We start from the raw sequence: 18,188 nt of genomic DNA, 5'->3' as shown, positions 1-18,188 counted from the left end.
AGAACAGTTTCCGATGCTTCGTTGTTCTAAACAAGTTTTGAGAGGTGACTAGTTTGCAGTAGACAGAACAGTTTCTGATGGTTCGTTGTTCTAAACAAGTTTTGAGAGGTGACTAGTTTGCAGTAGACAGAACAGTTTCCGATGGTTCGTTGTTCTAAACAAGTTTTGAGAGGTGACTAGTTTGCAGTAGACAGAACAGTTCAGAACAGTTTCCGATGCTTCGTTGTTCTAAACAAGTTTTGAAAGGTGACTAGTTTGCAGTAGACAGAACAGTTTCCGATGCTTCGTTGTTCTAAACAAGTTTTGAGAGGTGACTAGTTTGCAGTAGACAGAACAGTTTCCGATGCTTCGTTGTTCTAAACAAGTTTTGAGAGGTGACTGGTTTGCAGTAGACAGAACAGTTTCCGATGCTTCGTTGTTCTAAACAAGTTTTGAGAGGTGACTGGTTTGCAGTAGACAGAACAGTTTCCGATGCTTCGTTGTTCTAAACCAGTTTTGAGAGGTGACTGGTTTGCAGTAGACAGAACAGTTTCCGATGGTTCGTTGTTCTAAACAAGTTTTGAGAGGTGACTGGTTTGCAGTAGACAGAACAGTTTCCGATGGTTCGTTGTTCTAAACAAGTTTTGAGAGGTGACTAGTTTGCAGTAGACAGAACAGTTCAGAACAGTTTCCGATGCTTCGTTGTTCTAAACAAGTTTTGAAAGGTGACTAGTTTGCAGTAGACAGAACAGTTTCCGATGCTTCGTTGTTCTAAACAAGTTTTGAAAGGTGACTAGTTTGCAGTAGACAGAACAGTTTCCGATGCTTCGTTGTTCTAAACAAGTTTTGAGAGGTGACTAGTTTGCAGTAGACAGAACAGTTCAGAACAGTTTCCGATGCTTCGTTGTTCTAAACAAGTTTTGAAAGGTGACTAGTTTGCAGTAGACAGAACAGTTTCCGATGCTTCGTTGTTCTAAACAAGTTTTGAGAGGTGACTGGTTTGCAGTAGACAGAACAGTTTCCGATGGTTCGTTGTTCTAAACAAGTTTTGAGAGGTGACTAGTTTGCAGTAGACAGAACAGTTCAGAACAGTTTCCGATGCTTCGTTGTTCTAAACAAGTTTTGAAAGGTGACTAGTTTGCAGTAGACAGAACAGTTTCCGATGCTTCGTTCTAAACAAGTTTTGAGAGGTGACTGGTTTGCAGTAGACAGAACAGTTTCCGATGGTTCGTTGTTCTAAACAAGTTTTGAGAGGTGACTAGTTTGCAGTAGACAGAACAGTTCAGAACAGTTTCCGATGCTTCGTTGTTCTAAACAAGTTTTGAGAGGTGACTTGTTTGTAGTAGACAGTTTCACAGAGCAAAATATTCTTACTGTGTCGAGACGGAAAAAACACATGTGAAATTGCTACAGAAAAGGTTTAATATTTATGCAGCAATTCTTGTTTCTGATTGGTTGGTAGCAGAACATGAATTAATTCGATTCGTCAGTTCCTAGCAACATCGTTTATAAATAGAATCGTCCAACTGTGTGGGATCATATCCCATTACACATCCAAAATATTGCAACCGAAGTCCTAAGTAATTTGCAATTGTATTTTCCGATCGCCTACACTGAGGACTGAACCTTCAATCTTCAGAAGGTCACTTTTACTACTGAATTTTTCCAAATACTCTAACTGCTGTGCCATGGTCCGCGAGTTTCACAGAAAGATTCCGGAGTTCAACAAGATATCCCTGAGAATGTTACATCGACCGAAATGTTGTGAAAATAACGCTCAAGATAAAAATAGTGGTCCAAAGAATTTGAATAACACAAAGTTGAAGTTAAATAAAAGCAAGGAAACTTACCAATTCCGCTATGCAGTCTTCCTAAATGTGGTAATCTTAATTTATCTAACATTGTTGTGAGATTGTTCGGCCATATCGACGTGTGATTAGAAAATGCCTAGATTTGAAAACAAAAAAGTAAACGATTAAAAACAAAAAAAGACATTTATACAAAAAAAAAAAAAAATAAAAACGATAATGAATTACATTTCTATAATTAAAAAAATAAATTATAAAAAAAGTTTCTGAATTTTTCAGAAGAGGATTGGTTGTTCATATTATTTGGTTCCATTGGACTACTGTGCTTATCTTGAATCTTATTTTCACACCGTTTCGGTTGATGGAACCTCCCACCTTCTTCAGATGTATCTTGACGAACTCTGGAATGTTTCTGTCGAACTTGGGAATTTAAATGGAATTTCAAACGGAATCCATTATTTACTTCACAGGTAGTATGCTCTTTATATATATATATATATATATAGTATAATGCTCCCTGTCTTGAGTAAAGCATATTGGGGAGTGATATACAAAGTGCCATTAGCTTATTAAGCGATGCTCTTGGTGTAAACCAATCAAGCTTAGGAGTTTGGACAATTTCAAAACATTGTTAATTCATTGCCTGGCATAGCAGCAGCCAAATAGCGTAACGGTTAGAAGCACCGGCTCTCATTTGGGCGATCGAGTTTCAATCCTGGCTTGAGGTAGTTGCTTGTCTAACTACACTGATGAGCTGTGATACAGTACTGTGTATGGGTGATTATATATGACATTATTGGTGTCATGAATGCATGCAGCAAGGTGCATATTGCAGTGAGAGAGGGGGGTGTTTGACCGGACGGGATAGAGGAAGAGAGGGCAGAAGAGAGGGTGTTGATGTCTGATTGAGACAAAACAGAAATGTCTATGGGATTTTGTCAGGAAGAGAAAAAACAAATAATTGTTTTTATCTCATTGTCATTATATATCTGTTAACATGAAAGGTTGTTTTTAAAACCTCTGTTGAGAGGTTTGAAGAGATCCAGAGATTCTTGGCTGATTAAGGCTGACAGCTTAGAATGGGGGTCAAGGAGAGAGGGTCACCGCCGAGTGTTGTTCGACCTGGGGTGACTAATCACTCCTAATTTGATAATAAGTGAAGGCCTCAGTGCAAAGGAGGGTTAAAATATGGTAGAGATGAGCTCTAAGAGGAAGAAAGAAAGGGTGTTTGTAACCACTCTCTGGAGGAGAGGTGGGGGAAAAGGGGTTGCATTTAGATAAAGGAATTCTAAAAAGAGTAGAGTCGTAGCCAGCAAACGGAACGGCTGGGCTGGTCAAGCGCTCCCAATTTGGGAGCCCTCAGGGTCTGATGTTATGATGTTAACTAGCCTGTGTTAATGGAAAATCTGTGACCTTACTGGTCTGGTCTTACATTGTTTCACTGCTATAGTCAGTCACTTCAATTTAGACAGTAGCTGTTATGAAGTAATGAAAACAATAAATAGTTTGTTATTGTTATAAACCAGAGTTCTGTTTGTTTGTGGTGAGGACTCTTCATTTTGCAGCAAGCCGCAAGGACCAGCGGAGTGATTGATGTACCCGGAGACTACCTACACAGGGTAGGAGACGATTCGATCGAGAGGCAAAGCACCCCACCATGAAAACACAGTGGGTGAAGACGATCAACAGGCCAACTTGTGACTGAACAATGTATGATCGAAAGAACACCCGTCATATCGGGTGGAATCTGACGAGGTTAAGGACAACTGGTGTGATTGGTGAAGTATTGGCCCTTGTTATATATATATATATATATATATAATTTGGGATTTTTACCATGTCAAATCACATTTCAATTCCTTTTGACGGATTGATTGTTGCTATTTCTTCTGATGAGTTAAGGGCATAATAGATTCACTGATTGATATAATAATTAAGTGATTGATTTTGTGCTACGAAACAGATACTGTCAAGAATTGTATAAGTCAACTGAATTAAAGGAATAAATTATAGGATGGTCAACATCATGAATTTTGGAATATAACTTTTTGTCATTTATTCTCTATATTGCTCTGTAATTATGTTGAGCTTCTTAAATAAGGATTGATATATAATAAGAAAATATATTTCTACATATATTAGGTTTTAGATCAGTATATATATATATATATACTAGCAGGGGTGCCCGGTGTTTGGAGGTGTATGCTGTGCAAAAAAAGCAAAAAAACAAAAAAAATGGTTAATTTTTTAAAACTTTGACCCCTATTATGACCCCTTAAAATTTATAGTTTCGGGCTCAAATCACTTTATTAAGTTAGATCCGGGTTCAAGGAACCTATATCTAAAATTTCAAGTGTCTAGACCCAAAATTGTCGGAGGAGTTTGGTAGAGTTCAAGGTCAAATCGTTGAAATTTGACCCCTTAACAGCCAAATTTCTGGCTGACACCCATCACATCGATTTTCCCAAATCTCAGTACCCGGTATTTCAAATTTCGAGTCTATAGACTAAAAATTGACGGAGTTATTGCGTAGGGAAATGCACACAGACAGACAGACACGTTCACTTTTATAGATATATAGATATATATATATATGTATATTAGGTTTTAGATCAGTATAAGGGACTTTTCTAGTTATATGATTTTCTTGAAGTGTTATTTTTGCTGCTATATTCATTTTTTCGAAAAGATGCCAATGTGGCTTGGAATCCAGCAGAAGATTATGTATTCATTGTTATGGTGTTGATTTTGTTTAGGAGATTTGTCATTTTTTTTTCTTTCAGTGATATGAGTACAGATAGAGAATATGTCAGGATTTTATCACCCAAGCCCCATGAAACACCAATGGCCAATGACTGTTGTGATAACGTGCTATCATCTGCACTAATTGTCAATTAAATACCTACTGTTTCATCCTTTCGGGAATCTTCAGTGCAGGGTGTCATGATCAACACCAGTCGAACGATTCGAACCCTGCAACATGAGACATCTCTGGCTCGATTAGCGAAGACCGTATCAATTCAAAATGTTCATTTAAGTCAGTCAGACAGTGATCTAATCGTTATACGATGATCTATGCATAAGAGCTAAATTGACCGACTTTTTAATTCAACTGAAAGTGCTCAACAATAAGAAACAAATTTCTTAAAGGGGATGACATAATTATTTTTTTACTATAATAATTAAATACCTACAGACACTAGTGTTTCATCCTTTCGGGAACCATCAGTGCGCACACACACACACTCATAGTAGGACCAACGAATGTTCCAAACTTCCAATACTTTTGTCATCGAAATCAGTGAAATTGCATATTTTTCAATTAAATTGACTGATTGCCTGCTCTAGGGACACACTATGGTACACCGGGAGGAAGCTTCACATACCTACCCACAGTGACTTAGTTCACAATACATTGTAGTCTACATTGCACTGTAGAGAATCTACTGCTGATTTTATAAAATTATCTGTAAATAATGGCTTCACACAAAGTTAAAAATGCAAAAATCAAGTATCGTGGTTCAATTGTGCTCTAAAAGCAAACATTCATTTCAAACACCACTGTTTTATAAAAGAATCTAATGTTGATTTTGTGGGCTGGGCCTTTCTGCTTGTATGATAAAACTTCCGAAATGCACTTGGTATATAAGTGTTAAGTTTGGTCCAAATTGGACTTTTTTCTTTAATCAGATTTTTTTGATTAAAGATTGTCGATTTCCAATACTTATCAGATGCATTCCGATATAAAACATATGTAAGAACACTCCCAGACACATCAAGTACTTTTGTGTGAAACTTAAAAAATAATTGGCCCAGCCGTTTTGAAGTCCATGGGGCATGAACTCACACAAAGTTCCTTATATATGTTATGTTAATACCATAAAAAGTATATGTTATGTTAATACCATAAAAAGTATATGTTATGTTAATACCATAAAAAGTATATGTTATGTTAATACCATAAAAAGTATATGTTATGTTAATACCATAAAAAGTATATGTTATGTTAATACCATAAAAAGTATATGTTATGTTAATACCATAAAAAGTATATGTTATGTTAATACCATAAAAAATATATGCTATGTTAATACCATAAAAAATATATGCTATGTTAATACCATAAAAATATATGCTATGTTAATACCATAAAAATATATGCTATGTTAATACCATAAAAAATGTTATGTTAATACCATAAAAAATATATGCTATGTTAATACCATAAAAAATATATGCTATGTTAATACCATAAAAAAATATGTTATGTTAATACCATAAAAAATACGAGGGTAAATCAAAAAGTTCTGAGACAAATTGAAGAAAAACTTTATTTATTGAAGTTGAAAACTTTATTTTTCTACATACGATCCGCCTAACTCAATACACTTCTGTAAGCGATGCTTCCATCGATAAATTCCTTCTTCATAAAATTCTGGAACTTGTTTAGTGAACCAGGTCACAACCTCTTTCTTTGCTTCATTTATGGATTGAAATCTTATTCCTTTCAAATGTTCCTTCAGTTTTGGAAATAGGAAGAAATCACTAGGCGCTAAATCAGGACTATAGGGAGGGTGTGAAAGGATTTCCCAGCGAAACTCGCGTAAAATTGTTCTTACAGTCTTGGCCGTGTGTGCTGGAGCGTTGTCATGATGGAACAGAATTTGACGATGGAGCTTTCCTCGTCGTTTCTTAGCCAATGAAGTCTTCAGCTTTCTCAAAACTCCTTCGTAATAGCTTGCGGTGATAGTTTTCTGTCCTTCAAGAAAATCTAATAAAACGATTCCATCTTTATCCCAAAAAACAGTTGCCATTATTTTTTGAGCTGACCTTTCTGCTTTGAACTTGATAGGGCCTGCTGATCCTCTTGGTAACTATTGTTTAGACTGAACTTTGCTTTCAGGATCGTACAGGTAAATCCATGTTTCATCATCGGTTATGACCCGTTCAAAAAAGTTTGCCTCATTTGCTTCAATTCTAGTCAGAAGGGCCAATGAAAGATCTGATCTCAGATTCAACTGATTCTGCTGCAACGCTTTAGACACCCAACGAACAGAAAGCTTACTCAGACCAAGATCTTCTTTCAGAATTGAAAAGGTTGACCCAAATGAAATGTCAAGCTCCTTAGCAATCTCATTCACTGTTATTCTCCGATCTTCTTCAACAAGATTCCTGACAAGCTCGATGTTTTGAGCATTTTTTGATGTTGAAGGCCTACCTTCTCTTTGGTCATCTTGAAGATCATTCCTACCATCCTTGAATCGTCTGATCCAACGATAAACAACAGCTCTAGAAGGTGACGAGTCTCCATAAACATTTTGTAGAGCTTTAATGATTTCCGTCGGTTTCCATTCCAGTTTTGTTAGAAATTTAATGTTTGCACGAACTTCAAATGTGCTCATTTTGGACTGTGAAAAAGTTAATATTATAAAATATTATCTGAAAAAAAAGAATAAAAGATTTAGAATGCTGTAACTTGTCAAATTTTTTGTTAAGTAATCAGTAGTGCAATTAAACCTTGTTTTGTTGCTCTATTTTCATTTAGATTGAATTTATATCACTTGTCTTAAAACTTTTTGATTTACCCTCGTATATGCTATGTTAATACCATAAAAAATATATGTTATGTTAATACCATAAAAAATATGTTATGTTAATACCATAAAAAATATATGTTATGTTAATACCATAAAAAAATATGTTATGTTAATACCATAAAAAATATATGTTATGTTAATACCATAAAAAATATATGTTATGTTAATACCATAAAAATATATGTTATGTTAATACCATAAAAAAAATGATTAAGGTTCGTTACCCTTTTAATGTTGATCCAATGAGAGAAATAAGGTTGACTTTCCAGATTTAAGTAAGCACACTGACTAGGCAACCTGAAAGAAAAAGTTGATGTGAAATAAAAATTTCATGAAATTAAAAATATCTATTGTTTCTGAGAGGCTTTTATTCCTATATATTTTAATCACATTAAATATTTCTGTTTTGGGATTGAGTTATGCTTGAAAGACTTTTTGCCTTAATCATTCTAATTAACCATATTAAGTTTCTATCTATCACCCTCATCCTCTCTCACTGAATGGTGACCCCCCCACACCTACCTATCATATTTTATATGCTGTTTATCACTCTTGGCTATTTAAAATTACCAGAAAATAGAAAAATAAGTATCATTTTCAAAATATTTGTTCAAATTCCACAAAAATCATTGAAATAAGGCACCTTATTATGCTCTTCCAGTGTACCCAATTTCACTCCTCTGCATTTCATAGCAATTTCAAAATTAAAAAAAAATATTGACCAGCAATAAAGCAATACACAGGGTTTACTGTCTGCAAGAACCCATGGCGCAGTGGTTAGAATACTTGGAAAAATTAATTGTAAAACATGATATTCTCCTGAAGGTTGAAGGTTCAATCCTCAGTGTGAGTGACCAAAAAATACATTTGAGAATTACTTAGGACCTCTATCCAGTCATGTCTGACAGAACAAGAGCATGCTACCCCTGTGAAATAAATAAAGAGTCCTGCTTGAAATTCCGCCCAAATTCCCGAGTTCAACAGAAACATTCCCACGTTTGACAAAATACACCTAAAGATGGTCGGAGGTTACATCACCCGAAACGTTGTGAAAATCACAGCCAAGATGAGAATAGTAGTCCGATGAATCGAAATAATACAAACATATCCCTTTCTGTGATATATTAATATCATTATGGGAGTCTATCTCAACAAGCATAGAAGTTTGTGAACAAACAAATTGACAGACAAGAACTACAAGTTTATATATGAGAAAAAATGTGATTCATTGAATCATGGTTGTAGTTGGTTTTATGTTTTCAGCATATTTTTTGGCATCTCCCCCAAACTGCTATACCCATTCATATTTAAAATTAACACAAGCCAATCATTCTTGTATAGAGGAACCTGGATGTATTCATATTATTATTATATTACATGTGTGTGTGTGCAGAACAATCTCTATCAAACTACGTTTCTGAATTTTTTAGATGAGGATCAATAACTTGTATTATTTGGATTCTTCGGACTACTGTTTTCATCTTGAGTGTGATTTTCACGTTTCGGTCAATGTAACCTCCGACTATATTCAGGTGTATCTTGTCAAACTCAGGAATATTTTGGTCAAACCTGGAAACCTACAAGGAATTTCGAACGCGGAACCTTTTATTTACTTTATGGGGGTAGCATGTTCTTGTTCTGTCAGCCATGACTGGATAGAGGTCTTATGTAATTTGCAATTGCATTTTTCAGTCGCCCACACTGAGAATTGAACTTTCTACCAAACTACTCTGCCAATTTTTGGTTTACAGACTTAAAACTTGAGATATATATATGATTCAGATCTGTGGAATAAATTCAATTTAGTTTTTAGCCGGTGAAAATAGCTGCTAAATGGGGAAAAATTGAAAAATTCTAACTTGGCAGGTGTAAGTTGAATTTAAGTGCTCCTCTATGCATGCGCAAATATTCATTTATACATCTAAGTGTATTCATTTTTAAACTTTTGATATTCATCTGTCCTTGGGTCATATTGTAGTGAATACTACTGAAGTAAATTTTTTGGTTTCAAAATCATATTTTTTAACTTTTGAAATCACTATAATATATTGGGTATCAATTCATTTGTTTTTTTTGGCACTTGTACAGTTTAATCAAGACATTAAAAAATGAAAATATCGAAAAAAGGTTATATTTTACGTATCTGTTTTGGACTGAAGATCTCCGAAAAAAAATTTTTTTCTTAATTTGATTGAGTATTTTTTTTTTTACAGCAGAAAAAAAAATATTTTTATGACAGCACATTGAAGGCAGACATCTTGGATTTTAAAAAATTTTTGTTTGGATTTTGGAAACGCCACGGGGGGATAACTCCAGTTAAAACGCCAACACTCCCTCCCCATCTTTAATACTAGCTTTTCTTCCTAAAAATCAAACCTTTTGCTCGGTATCATAACAAATTATTTTTTCGCTGTAAAAAAAAACTACTTGATGAAATTAAGTGAAATTTTTTTTTTCGGAGAATTTCATTTCATAATGGATACGTAAATTTAAATTTTTTTCGATATTTTCATTTTTTAATGTCTTGACTAAACTGTACAAGTACTGTTTTTTTTAATCAATTTCATAATGCATTCATGCTTGCTAGGTGTGGAGATGTTTTTAAGTGATGCTTCGAACTCTTTTCATATTTATTTTCAGTGGTAAAATACTTTATATATGAAACGGCGAAACAGGACTAACCATTGCGCCACGGGTCCTGTGTATCGCTTTATTGCTGGTCAATATTTTTTAATTTTGAAATTGCTATGAAATGCAGAGAAGTGAAATTTGGTGCACTGTAGGAGCATAACAATAATGCTCCCTATCTTAGGTTGAGCATATTGGGAAATGATATACAAATTACCATTAGCGTAGAAAGCGATGCTCATTGTGTAAACAAATTTAGCTTAGGTATTTGGACAATGTCAAAACATTATTAATTCACTGGCCGCATAGCGCATTGGTTAGAAGCTCTGACTGTCATTTGGGCGATTGGGTTTCGATCCTGGCTTGAAGTAGTTGTTTGTCTAGCTGCACTGATGAGCTCTGAAACAGCAAAACAGTACTGTATGTGGATGATATATATATACATACACACACACGTAACTGGGGACCGTTTGTAAATTTCATATGCCCTTGGAGCCTTCTCCTTTGGAGAAAGTTGGTTAAACCTGCATAGGGTTAGTATTGTGCCATTCCATATACATATTAATATATATATATATATATATATATATATATATATATATATATATATTGTTACATCCCTGGTCCAGGTTTAAATGCACAGCAGTAACTTTAAGGTCAGCACATGGACTTAGGGTTACTACCTGCACCCGGCTTAAAGAAGGGTATGGGGATTTACCCCCAGAGATAGCTATGCGACTGGTCCTCAATCCAGTCGAGTGTAAGCAAATGTCATCACCTATCGAATTTTCCCGGAGTCTAATGCAAAAAGGCGGCACCAAAAAAAAAGAAAATTCAACATGAAATAATGAGGAGGTCGGAAGCAGAAACGTAGTTTATATATATATATATTTTTTTTTTTCCCTTTTATATGGGATTTATTTATCCTTTTTTTTGTATAAAACAAGTAAACAAACAAACAACATATAATCCAGGATTGCAATAGCACAACAGTCTCTTTGATGAGGAAACGGGGTTCCCAACTCGGAGTCAACCGCATAATGTTCTTTTTCTTTTTAAGGTATCATTGCTTTTTGCTTTTCCGCTGCTCATCACCTTTCCTCGCTGAAAATGCCAACCAGTTTGATTTTTTCTTTCTTTCTCCCGCCTCTCGACACGAATCCTGACTGACTCCCCTATTTCCTTTCTTTCTCTTTCCTGCTGCTGCTTGTGTCCACCATGATCTCAACGTGACCTCACATTGACTCCCAAAAATAACTTGTCCTGACGACGTCACAGTCTTCTCCGCTCTGCCATAGACTTGCGTCTGCTTCGGGGTCTGTTTTCTTCCCACGGCCTTTGGATCGTGACAATATTAATAAGAAAATTTCCAATTTTTACAAATCTAAAGAAACTGTAGTTAATAGATGTCTTGTTTACCTTCGTCTACCGTGGCCATGTAACATCTCTTTGTCTGTACAATGGTGTTTTTGCATCGAACCCATGCGTTTTTTTTTTCAACTAGACCTATGTTGTTGTCCATTTGCAAATAATTCTATTATTTAGTTATTCAAATGTAGTTGCAGCGCGCACTATGTTGGGCACACATAAAAAGATTGAATTCTCGTTTAAAACAACATGTACCATCAAAGATTCATTTTACAAATTTTTCACTTTTGGATGTTCCATGTAATACATATGATTTTCCGATTTGTGAACACCTTATAAATAATCATACATGTGCCACGAATTTCAGTGCTGACATGATCTTGAGTAAGTCGCATTTATCCTATCATCTAAAAATTCTAGAAACCATTTTTATTAAGTCCTTGAGACCTTTTTGTAAGCAAAAAAGATTTTAGGACTTAATTCGATTTGTACGTAATTTTTTTCCTCCTGCTTATTTTTGTTTTTATTGAATTTTTTTTCTCTTCCCCGCCATATTCATGACAATTTTTTTTTTTTGTAATCACAATTTTCCTCAATTTAGCTGTTGAGCGACAAATGAAACCTGTTTAGCTAGTCTTTATTTTCATTTCTTATTTTTTCAATCATCAAGTCAATTGGTCTATATTAGCCATAATTAAATTTTTTACCCCAAAAAGAATTTTCATATAAAACCTATATCTATGTATACCTGAATTAGTGTAAATAATGTTGTTTTTGTTAGTTTTCAAGGATTATTTTTGTTTTTCTAAGATGGCAGTTATTTGAAAATAATTCTGATCCAGATAATGTATTTTCAGGAAGGAATTAAATCAAATTTTATTTTATTCTTCTTAACAACACATTACAATAATCTGCTAAAAAAATTGCCAGAATCAAACATTGATTTTGTAGGAAGAAAGCTATTGATGACAAAGAAACAATAAAGAGACTGACTTTACTTTATATATTAGATTTCAGATAAATGTACATACATCGTTTTCAAGTCCCAATCTCCACATGTAACAAAAACGAAATTCACTTTTGGTTCCAAAAGCTTATTTTTCAGCATCCAGGCATGAAAATCCTGAAAAAAAAAAAATAAATAAATAAACAATGCAGAAATGTTTCAAAAAAGAAAAAGTAAAAAATGGAAAAAAAAAAAAAAAACGAAAATGAAATGCTTTAAGAAAAAGAAAAAAAATGAAATGTTTTAAAAATAAAATGAAATACTTTAATAAAAATAAAATGCTTAAAAAAAAAAAAAGAAAAAAAAAGGAAAATGAATGCTTTAAAAAGAAAAAAGAAAAACTTTAAAAAGAAAGAAAAAATGAAAAAGCAAAGAAAATGGTTTTATTAATCTTCTTTTTAAGATAAGAAATGCAAATGAAAAATGTGAGACCCCTCTCCCAAGGTAAAGCCCAAGAAAAATATTTATCATCTATAAATAAACTAGTTGCTCATTTACAATTGCACTTATTTAGCAAAACAAAACAAAATAAATAAATAAAAGCATTTATAGTGTACCTACTTGTCATGGCATGAAGATATCATATTCCAAAAATCACAAAAATTCATTCAGTAGTTTTTTTTTTATTCAAGCAAATCAAGTTTTCCGATTTTTAGCAATTAAATATTTTTAGCAGCTATTGATGAGTCCTTCATTCTGGAAAGGAATGAAGTTTGAATTCAATCAAATGTAGTGACTGGTTTTTTCTACATGAATTAAGTCATAAAATTTGATTTTTTTTATTAAAAAAAAACAAAAAAACAGCTTGATCAAATTACATGACTTTTAGAATATGTCATTTTCATTCCATGATGGGTACATATATCAAAGACTTTTCTGCATTTTCTTTACTTGAAATTCTCATTAGCCAAACAATGTCAATATCAAAAATTCAGAAACGGTCAGTGATCAATAGATGTTTTAACTTTAGACTATGAAACCTTCTAGAAATTTCAAATTGTTCCAGAAAGTTACTGAGCACAACAACAATCCTCATCTGTTTAGGGATGTTCTATTGTTGATTCCCGGAAAACGCCAGAACCAGGAATGATAATTATTATGATGATTGTTTCGAAGTCTAGATGTTTTGTCAGCTAAAGTATGTAGCAGGAATGTTAACTTTGGAATTTTTGTTTAAAAAAACAAAAAAAACAAACAACAAAAAAAAAAAACTGGGAATTTTAGCTAACAATAATAATAACAATAATAATAACAATAATAATAACAAAAGGTGATTCTTGAGTGTTACGTCGCAGTGATGACAATTAGAAAGCAGGAGTTTGATGCAATTCTCTATCTATATAAGAGCCAGATACGTCCAAGGATGGAGTACTGTTGCCACATATGGGCAGGAGCTGCTAGAAAAAACTTGTCCTGCCTTGATAGGGTTCAAAATAGACTTCGTGGCCTGGTGGGAGATGTCCTTTTCTCTTCCCTGCAACCTCTGTCTCACAGAAGAGATGTTGCGAGTTTGTCTCTGCTTTATCGTTATTTTCATGGAAAGTGTTCAACTGAGCTTCAATCTATGGTCCCCCCTCGCCAAACTTTCACAAGAAACACTAGACTAGCTGAAAACATTATCAATAATTTTCCCCACTCTTTATCTGTACCTAAACCTAAACATAGATTCCATGATCAAAGCTTCTTTCTTAGAACTGCACGCCTGTGGAATTGTCTTCCGTTTTCCTGCTTTCCAGCTGTCTATAATATGGCTGTCTTCATGTCCAACGTGAACAAGTTTCTGATGAGCCGTTCCACTTAAGTTAACAAATTAACTGAACTTCCATTACTATCGATTATTATATTGCCATTTTGACTACTCTGCACTCTTTAACCCTTATCCTTGAGTGGCCTATCGGCCTTGATAAGTGGTGACATTTATGTAAAAAAAAAAAAAAAAAAAATATACACAGAGTTAGTTAGTTGGAATTAGAAGATGGGACAGATACGTTGTCTGGGAGTGGAGTCAACAGCCATGGAAGCATTCCGATGGAAAGACAGTAACCTGAGAACAAAGATTCACAACTAGGAATAAATGTTAAATGTGGAAAACAATTTGGTCGTCCGAGTTTTCATGGGAGAAAATGACTTATATTTTCAGGAGCACGTCTGGTCTAATACAAAAATAGTTGCAACCAAAAAGGTATATTCTTCTTTTGTCTAGGCAAGCAGACAAAGATGTTTATTCGTCCCATGAGGACTGGGTTAGGGTTATCCCATTTGTTGCACTGCTGTTGAAGGTAACTTGTTTATTGTGTGTTAAAAAGAAACACACACGTGCAATGAACATTACTAGATGATCACAACATGTTCCGTTACAAACATTTTAGCGACACGTAAACATTCATTATATAGACCTGACTATATAACATCTTTTGTTTTGGTTCTCGTCTATATAAACCTGTTATCTACATGCTCAGCTATACAACTGGTTTTGTTTAATATGTTACCAAGCATACTTTTCCTTCTTAACTAATATTCCTGGTGAACAAAGAGCTGAAGAGATCTAGACAATTGCACTTAAGGGAACAATGAGGATACTAAAAAGAGCTCTCGGTTGGTTTCAATAAAAAGCAGGGCAATGTTGGCAGCTGGTTTGGCTGCCCCACTTCAAAGTAAGAAAATTAAAAATAAAATAAATAAAAAGTAGAAGAGAACTTGAATTCATATTGGAGAGAACTTGATTGGTTGGTTGTTTTACGGCATATCAACCCTTTTCGGGTTATTTAATGCTGAATTCAGTGATTTTGAAAAAAAGATTTTTAATAGAATATATTTGTTTTTTTTTTAAGTCGGTTTCTATTTAACCCATAGTTGGGACCCTAACAGGTACTATCACTCCGGATCAGAGTGGACCTGGGATTTAAATTAACTAATGGGTGGCTCCACACTAACCAAAGCTCTCATGCTGGGGAATGACCATCGGATATAGTTTAAGGTCATATCCAGGACCTGGAGAGAACTTGAATAGCTACTAGACACTGCCCCTCGAGTGTCTAAGGTCTCTCTGTATAGGAGTTTAAAACAACCTGGTATGAAGTTACTTTTCCTCACAAGTAAACTCTGACTAAATATTAAAAATCTGCATCATCATTTGGAATCACATAATATTCTTGACCGAAATAAGATCTCAGTATGGCTAGTCAACACTACCTTTTACAAGGAATGGTGCACCTTATTCGAATAATTTTAGCTCATTTAACAGCACTAAGTTGGATACTCTACCAGACAAGGTGAATTTTTGTCATGGAATCCAGTAAGACCAAGAAACCAGAAAGAAAGATATACTACTAGCGGGGGTACCCGGCGTTGCCCGATTGTTTGTTTCCGGGACGGGGGGGGGGGAGTTTTAAAAAATGTTATGGTAGGTAAGTAGGAAGGATCAAACCCGGAGTCATGAGTAAAAGTAGGAAAATAAAGTGTGAAAAAAAAACATCTGCAACGTTAACAGTTCGGCCACCAAGAAAAGTCCATTCCAGTTGTTTAGGAAAAAAAAACAAAAAAAACGACTACGGTAGGTCGGCGCGAACGTGAAAATATAATGTGAATTGTCCAGCACGCTAACCACTACGCCACAGAGCACTGCAGCTTAGTTTAGTGATTTTAAATAACTTCACATGAAAAAACTACGAAGCCAAACCGGTGTTCTCTTCTCACCTGTTCCTTGTGAACGATCCCCAAACGGTGTTAAGTGGTGGCAGGGGGAGGAGGAATTTATTAGAGAGAAAATATTTTACCACTTCCATTGATCTTAACCGATTTTGGCCGTGACTTCTCAGCAGAAAAAGTATAGAAATCTAAGATTATCGAGGAATTTGAGAAATAATAAGCCTATAACACACCTCAGATATTGTTCTGCCGTTTGTGCATATTATATTTGCATGAAATATCTTGATTTTTAATCCTATTAATGTCAAAATCAGACGGGGGAAAAGATGAGTTCATTTTATTTATATAGAGATGACATACCTAAACGGTCAACTGGGAAGAAGAAACTTATGTTCTCAACTTCTTTACTGAGTGTTTCAGAGGTGAAGTGGAACTTTAATGGAACTTTAATGGAACTTTGAATAACAATAGATTTCATATTTAACCCTAGAAATGTGGCCTATTTATTTCTGAGAACTTTAACTAAAGTAGAATGAAAAAAAGTAGGGGAAAGTTCCTCATAAAATCCGACTTTCTTAATTAAAAAAAAAAAAATACTCTGTCAATTTACACGAGTTTTGAAGATATCACATGGTGAAGATTTTTCTTTATTTTTGTTTTTCAACTGAGTGAAATTCTCAAAAAGCACCCCGGTATCTTTGTAATGGGGTTCGTCAGAATACGTCGAGATGAGGATATTTTACCATATAAGTAAATCCTGAACAACTAAGCTCCAACCTCTGTCCCATCACCGAAATGTGGCATCCTTGTGCGTGGTTTTACAAGTATTTTAATAGCAAAGCACTAGTACCAGCTTGGTGACAATACCTTCGACAAACCCGTCACGCAGCAAAATCCCACCCCCTACATTGTAGAGATCCCTAGCTGCTGTAAGCATTCTACACCAATAGTTTCTTCCCCAGAAGTGCTAGACTTTGGAACTCCCTTCTGGGATTCTGCTTTCCCAACTGTACTGACATGCAGAAGTGTAAAATGTTTTTGACTGCTAATGGGGGTATGTGACAAATGGATTCGCCAATCATTTTTATAACCACCGGCTGTGCTAAACATCCAATGAAAACCTTTCAAAATTTCTATAGAAATTGTCGAATTTTGGATTCAATCAGTTTGCTGTTAACTAGGCTACGGACTGCATTTGATTATTGCCCGCCATCTTGATTACTGCCAATTACTGATCTGAACTACGCCATCTTTGTTACTGCCAACTGCATTTGATTCTTGGCCGCCATCTTTGTTACTACCAACCGCATTTGATTCTTGGCCGCCATCTTGGTTACTGCCAATTACTGATCTGAACTACGCCGCCATCTTTGTTCAACATAATGTCTCAAAACTTAACAAGAAGAAGTTCAAGTGTAATGTGAACAGACATCTTGCTGCTCATCTCCCTTCATAATACCCCTGCAACTTACGTCCTTGATAGTAGCCCTCTACTTCAAAGTGGCACCGTGCCTTGTTTGGGGTGAAAATTAAATTAAAAAAAAAATCTTTTTCCTTTGAACTGCTGCACTTTGGAATTCTCTCCTGGGCCCCTGACTGTACTGACATACAGAAATTCAAGTATAATCTAAACAAACATCTCGCTGCCCAACTCCCTAAATATTATCTCTGCAAATCTGGTCCCAAATAGTAGCCACTCACGACTAAATGGCTCTGTGCCTTGTTGGGGGGGGGGGTAAAATGATAATAAATAAGAATTCAAGATAACAGTATTCGAAGCTCAAAGAAGATCCCTACCGCAAGAACTTGAGGTAAAGATGGCTGGTTGTTGACCATCTCTTGAACGATTCCAGTCAACTGAAATGAAAAATAAATTTTTATGCATCAAGTCAAAAATGTAAAACTTACCATTCAATTGAAACAGGAGTTCTGGATCTCTGAAGTATTTTATGTTTTTCAGTAGAAAAATTGGAATTATGTAGTTTTAGACTTATACTGTTTGAAAATAAGTCTGGGAGAGGGAGAGGAAAGAAGGCTTTCTGTTTTAATGATTCCTAGGCTCCCCACAAGGGCAAGTTAGACACAAGGTCGATTTTTAATGAGGAGGAAAATCCAGCTCCTCCAAAAAGAGCACTCTGGATAGGCACAAAAATA

The 18,188-nt window shown here is 34.9% G+C and overlaps 1 protein-coding gene across 2 annotated transcripts in view; it reads right to left on the bottom strand.

The window, feature by feature from the left end:
* The window catches only part of LOC145296963 (ERI1 exoribonuclease 3-like), a 53,275-nt gene that overhangs the window by 21,695 nt on the left and 13,392 nt on the right, over positions 1-18,188 (bottom strand). For both annotated transcript variants that reach the window (XM_080143192.1, XM_080143191.1), the window contains 4 exons: positions 17,832-17,891; positions 12,412-12,503; positions 7,609-7,681; positions 1,830-1,926 (listed from right to left, as the gene is read on the bottom strand). In XM_080143192.1, the coding sequence (XP_079999318.1) occupies positions 1,830-1,926; positions 7,609-7,681; positions 12,412-12,503; positions 17,832-17,891 (322 nt within the window). The remainder of the gene's footprint in view (positions 1-1,829; positions 1,927-7,608; positions 7,682-12,411; positions 12,504-17,831; positions 17,892-18,188) is intronic.

Source organism: Euprymna scolopes, chromosome 17, assembly GCF_053919585.1.
Source record: "Euprymna scolopes isolate OS-2025 chromosome 17, ASM5391958v1, whole genome shotgun sequence".
Taxonomy (NCBI): Eukaryota; Metazoa; Mollusca; class Cephalopoda; order Sepiida; family Sepiolidae; genus Euprymna; species Euprymna scolopes.
Note: the sequence above shows the minus strand (reverse complement) of the source record. Positions and strands in the feature narration are given on the sequence as shown.